Source organism: Tiliqua scincoides, chromosome 2 (genome assembly GCF_035046505.1).
Source record: "Tiliqua scincoides isolate rTilSci1 chromosome 2, rTilSci1.hap2, whole genome shotgun sequence".
Classification (NCBI taxonomy): Eukaryota; Metazoa; Chordata; class Lepidosauria; order Squamata; family Scincidae; genus Tiliqua; species Tiliqua scincoides.
This window is the reverse complement of record NC_089822.1, coordinates 128,475,378-128,482,837: the sequence shown is the minus strand read 5'-3', so window position 1 is coordinate 128,482,837 and position 7,460 is coordinate 128,475,378. Positions and strand designations below refer to the sequence as shown.

Here is a 7,460-nt window from a genome sequence, read left to right as displayed (position 1 = left end):
TTCTTTCTTTCTTTCTTTCTTTCTTTCTTTCTCAAAACTGTGCCCCTCCCTCCTCATCCCTCTCCCACTCTCCTCCCCCCAACCATACTTACTATTTTCCCCCTCTTCTTCTAAACCATCTTATATTTAGAATTTCGAGACTTACTTTCAATGCATACTTAGTTTCAACTGGGGAATCAACACAAGCAAAAGCAATTTTTCCGTGTCTTGACATCTAGCTTCCTATTGGCTCCCAATGGGTCAGCTGACTTTGTCATTTTGTCTGTCCTGGAGTGGAGCCGTCCCTATAACAATCTAGTTCAGACTACAAACTGGAGACAGAAATAAATATTAAAGAAATCACACAGCCAGGTATAGGGGGGAAGATATGAATTCCTATTTCACAAACCCGTCGTTATCTTGCCACCTCACCAGTGGTCAAGAGGTACTGCCCAACGTGGCTCTCAATTCCACCGCCTATGACCCTGTAAGGCATTTTTCAACTTATGGAGCAGCGGTTGCTCAAAACAGGATCTATTCATCTCCTTTTTATTCACCGCAAGATAATGTTGTGTTTAGCTCCAGTCGGGGACCATATGATTACGGATCTAATGCCTTTTATCAAGAAAAAGACATGCTCTCTAGCTGCAGGCAAAATTCTATGGGACACAATACACAAACTTCCATTGCACAGGATTTTACAAGTGACCAAAACAGGAGCTCATCCCAGGAACAGAAAACTAGCATTCAAATATACCCGTGGATGCAGCGCATGAACTCCCACAGTGGTAAGTTTTACAGCTCGCAGAGATAAATTAAATAAACTGAACCATCTTTACGACCGTCTCCCTAGCAGAACAGGCTCAGCTACTTTTTATGGCCCCATAAAAACAATCATATAGCTTCCTCACAGTTGCCGCTACAGGCCTTTTATTTGTTAAGTTGTTGCAAGCAAATATGGCTTGTTATGCTCTTTCTAATTAAAAGACTTCGGGAGTGTAAAATATCTATAATAAAGTGCAATCAGCTCTGCTTTTTTTCCTTCTTCTTTGAGGGGGTGGAGGAGGAAATAGAGGTCTAGGATAGGACTGGGTTTTATTTTTGACTTTTAAAAATAATAATTAAAAAAAAAATGAAGTTTCCTTGATAGGTGAGAGGGAGAGAGAGAGGGCATTTTTATGAAAGGGGAAAATGCTACTTGTCTTAGCCAATAACAGGTTTGGAGATGGGGATTTATGGAGTAGCTTGACTTCATAATGTATGGAAGGAATGTCTGTTCCTAGTAATTAAAGCAGCATTGGAGGAAGATCTAATTAGATTTTTTTTTAAGTTTGCAAAAATAATTAAAAACAACACATTCTGAATCTTTTCAAATAAGATAGGAACATGCTTTCAATTAGACAACACCCCCCTTCCTTCCCTCCCTCCCTCCATGTGTGCTGCAGGATTTTAATGGGGGAGAAAGGCTTAGGCACAGAATTAGATGGGGGGGCGACAATGGAGGCAAGCTATGGAGGTTAGGGTGGGAGAAGCTGTGAGTGCTGGTCTTCATTTTGCTTCTTGTCTTTTTTTTTTTTTTAACGGATTGCTTGAAAAATCTGTAGCTAATGATTTTTAGTTTGTTTGGTTTCCGAATCCGTAGGGGTCGGCTATGGAGCAGATCGGAGGAGGGGGCGTCAGATCTACTCCCGTTACCAGACCCTGGAGCTGGAGAAGGAGTTCCATTTCAATCGCTACTTGACACGACGAAGGAGGATTGAGATTGCCAACGCGCTTTGCCTAACTGAACGCCAGATCAAGATCTGGTTCCAAAACAGGAGGATGAAATGGAAAAAAGAAAGCAATTTGAGTTCCACCCTGTCTGGGGGAGGTGGCGCTGGAGCAGCTGCGGATAGCTTGGGTGCAAAGGAAGAGAAAAGAGAAGAGACAGAGGAAGAAAAACCAAAGGAATGAACACTGAGGGCTAGGCTAGCTTTCCCCCTCCAATACATACAATCTCTCCCCCTCCCCCATTTTATCTTCGTCCTCCTTTCCCTTCTCTATTACCACTGGGCACAATTTGTACATTTGGCTACATTTAAAAGGGGGGGGGGAGAGAGAGAGAGAGAGAGAGAGAGAAGAATGTGGGCATGAAAGACCTCCCTTCCCCCATCTCCAGACCTGATATATTCAGTTTTATTATTAAGTCCAAAATCCTCTTTACTTTCCTCCTATAATGCCCCACACCCCACCTCAGCTCCAGCCCCACCCACCAGCTCTCTCTCCTTCCATTTGAGCCTATTTATCTACCTTTGCATAAGGACTGTATTTAATGCAACGCCCCATTTCTTCTCTTTAGGAAAGAAAAATTGCTTGAAAAAGTTACAGCACACTGTATAGGGGCTGCCTTTAGCTGTGCTGGATCCCCCCTTGTCCAAATGAACTCTATGCAGTTTTGCTTCCAAACTAATGAGGATGATAATATTGATGGTGGTGGTGATGATGATGAAGAAGGACCATTGAATTGCCTACCCTTGTGAAAACATTTCCTCTCCTTAATCCCCCTCTCCCACATCTCCAAGCAATGTCTACCTAAATATAAGCATTTTTCAGAGTAAAACTAATTGTATTTAAACACTACCTGGGGTCATTATGCATACTACAAACTGTGACAGTTTCTGTGTGAATATTTTTAGCTGTATTTGTGGTCTCTGTATTTATATTTATGTTTAGCACTGTAATGTTCAAACAGTATAAAGTGAATGGAATTCTATAGCAAGTAGGATAAAAAATCTTGTGTTAACGCCCTCTAACATCATGTATAAAGGTCACGTCCAGAGGACTATGGTTGAATATTTAATAAAAACTGGATATTATTTTTAAAATTTATGAAATGGCTTCTGAAATTCAATGGGGAAGATCTCAGGTGGGGATTTTAGCTCAAGACCCTTTGGGGTGTGTGTGTGTGTGTGTGTGTGTGTGGTTCTGTGAATGCCCCTTTTCTACATACCAGTACTGTTGATCGCATGTCAACACACCCCTGTCTGTGTTTACTCAGAAGTAAACAGAGTGCTGGGTGTAATTAATTCACTTCTAGTTCAGTATGTCAAAGATCATTTTTAGAATGCTCATATCTTCTACACACACTTGCACATCCACACCCACGCAACCAACACTAGCACATCAAAAGTGAAGAGACTTTCTTTGGCTGCACCTCCATTCTCACAGCTCTGTGAATTGCATGGAGAACTTGTTTCTGTATATTCTGGCATTCTGATCAAATGTTCAAACAGAAGGTTTCATTTCACTATCTCTGAGGTCAAAAGTATTCAAACGCACATACAGAACGAGGGGTTCATGGGGCTCTCACAACAGTCTTTTCCAGATTTATTTCCACATACCAAACAGGCTGTTGGGCATAAACATTTTTTTTTTTTTTTGGTAGACAACACAACAGGCGCATTATTTTTGTACTGTGGTTAAGCCTCAAGAATTGTCCTACTACTTATAGGCATATCTGAATCAGATATAAACATGTAAGGGATAACTCTTTACATCTGGTTACATAGAAGACTTAGCTACCCTTTAACACTTTGTATTAAATCATCAGGATCTAACAGAACAACACAAAAGACCGGGAGTGTCCTTGCAATCCCACAATCTGCTGATTTCTCATCCCTGCTTGTCCATAGTCATTCCAAGGGTTTGCAAATTTATCTGTATTTCTTTATGGCAAAAAAGTCCAAGTAATACCATACAGAGACAGTATCATTTAGATGCACGCTTCCAAATATAGATGTTTGTATGTTCTCACACACTCACATATATGCACATATGAGATCCTCAACATTAAATTACAATTCCTATGCATTTTAATCAGGGATTTCTAAATACTCTGAGTGTGCTCACAATTAATATCAATATATAATCCGAGTGAAAGCGGATATACACACTTTATAACATAAGGCCTAATATTACCAGCTTTAAAACTAGAAGACTATGTAAATTATTGCAACATGCGCAAAATAAGACATTACACACTTGATTTTTACAACTCACACAGGTCCCCCAGTCTTTAACCCAGGGGTAGGAAAGTGGGTGGAAAATCCTAGTGTTTCCAATTGTTACACTAAACACCCAGGAAGGCATTTTTTTTCATTTGTCAAGGCTTTCTGCAGAGCCAGCCTCATGTTTGCAAGCAGTAAATTGCAATGACCAAGGAAAATGTTGGGACATATCCTTTTACCTGCATGATGCAACTCCCCCCCCCCAACAAAACAAAAAAAAAGCTTTTTAAAGAAGCTTCTCACGTGCCCACATAGAGTCATACAACGAAAAGCAAGGTGAATGTTATTCATTCGCTCAAGGCACAATGATGATTTATGGGGAGGCTGATTTGATTCACAACTTCCACTGGATACATACTGGATACACACGCGTGCGCTCTCTCTCGCTCTCTCTCTCTCTCTCTCTCTCTCTCTCTCTCTCACACACACACACACACACACACACAAAGATTAAAAAAGATTAAAAGATTAAAAAACAGTGCAAGTTTCTTTCTTCTTCTTAGGTCTGACTACAGGTTATACTTGTAGGCAAACCTTCAAGTATACAAGTTATACTTGGATAGTTGTATACTAAGTATACCGTTATCCTTGCCCCCATGTAAACGGTGCAGTCCGTGTACACACACGTAAAAGGCGTGAGCGGAACACATACTGAGCGCATGGTGTTTAGTGCCTGCGACATATTCCCTGCACACGCGGACTTATGGGTACACTGAACAAGGCCAACCCAAGAGAATTTGAATCCAGCACTTTGGCACTCGTTCCAGGGAAGATGTAGGGCCTATTGTTTAATTGATCTGTTTCTGCCCACGCTCAGTCAAGTCAACGCACGCATGATGCGGGGCTGATTTGCAGGCATGCAGACACAGCCATCCGCGCGCACACCTACAGCGTAACCTCCTCCCCACTCTACAAAGCCTGTAGAATGTCTCGAAGGAGGAAACAGCAGTGCACTAGCTTGCATCTCAGGGACATATTTCACCCCAGACCGGGTCAAAGGCAGAAATCTCCGTGAATCACAGTGGACGGGAAATAAGCACTTGTGTTTGCCATCCCTGCGCGTTTGTGAGGTTCACATTCACACCCTCTAAGCCTGAAGCTGCATTCGAGCAGGGGTAGTATTTTATGGAGCGTCATACCCCAAACCCAGCACCAGGTGACGCTACAGTCTCATTGTCTCGGTGCTTGGAGTGTGGGTCCTTTTTTTTTGAATCCTTCCTCCCCTGATTTCGTTATGCCAACATATCACATACGTTTCACGGGCTTCCATCAATAACCTCCTGGGGTCATCAAGCCAAATTTATGACTGGCCAACACCGTCACGTGATTCTATTTAAACATCCCATATTTGGGCAGCGCACATAGAATAAAGAAAAGAAGAATCTCCACCTATAAATTCTGCACTTTAGAGAACAAAAAACCCTGAACTTCAAAAGGGCCACAAATCAAGCCTAATCAAAGGGGTGTGAGGGAGAGAGAGAGGGAGAGAGAGTGAGGGGGAAAAAAAATATAATTCCTGACATGAGTTCCTACGTAGCCAATTCGTTCTATAAGCAAAATCAAAATGTTCCTGCCTATTCCATGCAAAGTTATGGGAATTATGGATCTGTGTCTGAGGTTCAGCCATCCAGGTATTGCTACAGTGGGCTGGATCTGAGCATTACATTCCCTTCATCTGGGGCTTCCAACTCTCTGAACGGTGTGGACATGTCTTCAGCCCCCAGATCTAACCCCGACCGACCTTCCTGTACAGTCATGGGATCTTCAGGGCACACTTTAGGCAGAGACGACCAGACTTCTCTAAACCCAGGAATTTACAGTCAGAAAGCGGGTAACAGCAGCAGCAGCAGCACTACCACCACCACCTCCACCACGCCGTTGGAAGATAGATCTAAGAGCAGTGGGGAAATCAAGAGTGAACCGGTGCAAGCAGCCCAGCAAAGCGGGCAGCTTATGCAGCCACACCAGCAGCAGCAGCAGCATCAGCAGCCACCACAAATATACCCGTGGATGACCAAACTACACATGAGCCACGGTAAACTTTCGCTTCTCGATTTTGTTTCACAGGATTTGCCTGGGTTTTATAGGCCATACGGGGCAAATAATAAAGGGGGGAAAAAAAACCTGGGGTCGTAAATTTTACGACTAAGGCATCAATTGCTCGTAAAACTGTCCACTAAAAGGCTTAGAGGCTATATACGCCCAAATTTATGACGGCATAATTGGATCATAGAAACAAAACGGGTATAAAGGCAATATTCCATTTTTTGGGGAGGGGAAGGGGAGAAGGGAAGCTTTTGGGGGTGAAAATAACTTGGAAATGCACAATTCTTTAACAGGCAGGAGAGAGACTGGTGATTTCCAAGGGTTGCCACATCATGCCATAAGCCTTGGCTCTGCCTTTTTCTTAGCCCAGGAAACTGGCAACTGGATATAATTTCTCTTCTGATATACACTTTCTCAGGGTTGAAATGGAAATCAGTTTCTTAGTGCCTAACCTTAGCTTGAACTCCAAGCTTCAAAGTGTTGGAAATTGCAGTCCTGGATCTCCCATTAGACACAGACTTATATGCTGGGTGGAACTCTTTCTCTCTTTAGTACATTTTGTGAGTGGGTGGCCCCCAATTACAAAAATATCTATCTATCTATCTATATATCCATAATTTTTTTTTTTTTTTTGGCTTTTGATCCGGTGTCTTTTATTTTCCAGAAGCAGATGGCAAACGTTCCAGAACCAGCTACACTCGCTACCAAACTCTGGAACTAGAAAAAGAATTTCATTTTAACAGATATCTCACTCGCCGGAGGCGCATAGAGATTGCCAACAACCTGTGTTTGAATGAGAGGCAAATCAAAATTTGGTTTCAGAACCGGAGGATGAAATGGAAGAAAGATTCCAAATTGAAAAGCAAAGAGTCTCTCTAGGTAGAAGGTTGGGTTGGGGGGTGGGATGGGGGGCTGTCAGTTCATGGTGACAGGAAATGCTGTTGTAACCTACTTTGAGGAAACTTTGCTGGTGTGTGTGTGTGGGGGGGAAGGACTGGGGTGCTGCAGACTGGACTGAACTATCTACTTTTGCAAATCTATCAGACAAAGGCGCTATCTTATTAGTATGCACACAGATCCTGAGTCTTTAGCTTCTACTTGAATTCCAAGTAAAGTTCTCAGTCTGGAGTGTTCATGACACCCTCCCTCTCTAACCTGTGACCCTTGAAATGGGGAGAGAACATGACCAAATCAAACACATCCTAGAGTTAAGGCGTGACATTTGGCCAGTCCTGAAAATAAGAAGGAATGCAAGAGTCCTAAGCTTAAGAAGTAACACTTCTGGCCAAGGTATGCATAGGAGTGTATATGGGGGGGAAGGGAGGGGATCATAATTTCTTTTTGAAAGTCCTAACACCTCCTTTCTGAACACAGGACTTGGAAGTAAGT

General features: G+C 42.6%; 2 protein-coding genes across 2 annotated transcripts; both read left to right on the top strand.

Moving 5' to 3' along the window:
* Positions 1-367: 367 nt before the first annotated feature.
* On the top strand, positions 368-1,932 carry HOXC6 (homeobox C6). The gene is made up of 2 exons (XM_066616161.1): positions 368-767; positions 1,622-1,932. Exons 1-2 carry the CDS (start codon positions 368-370, stop codon positions 1,930-1,932), a joined length of 711 nt encoding a protein of 236 aa, XP_066472258.1.
* Positions 1,933-5,546: 3,614 nt separating this feature from the next.
* On the top strand, positions 5,547-6,950 carry HOXC5 (homeobox C5). The gene is made up of 2 exons (XM_066616887.1): positions 5,547-6,060; positions 6,736-6,950. Exons 1-2 carry the CDS (start codon positions 5,547-5,549, stop codon positions 6,948-6,950), a joined length of 729 nt encoding a protein of 242 aa, XP_066472984.1.
* The last annotated feature ends 510 nt before the right edge of the window (positions 6,951-7,460 follow it).

Coding starts and splice junctions, on each gene's coding strand:
- HOXC6 (XM_066616161.1), top strand. CDS start 368: ATGAATTCCTATTTCACAAACCCGTCGTTATCTTGCCACCTCACCAGT. Junction 768..1,621: donor GCGCATGAACTCCCACAGTG/GTAAGTTTTACA, acceptor CCGAATCCGTAG/GGGTCGGCTATGGAGCAGAT.
- HOXC5 (XM_066616887.1), top strand. CDS start 5,547: ATGAGTTCCTACGTAGCCAATTCGTTCTATAAGCAAAATCAAAATGTT. Junction 6,061..6,735: donor CAAACTACACATGAGCCACG/GTAAACTTTCGC, acceptor TTTATTTTCCAG/AAGCAGATGGCAAACGTTCC.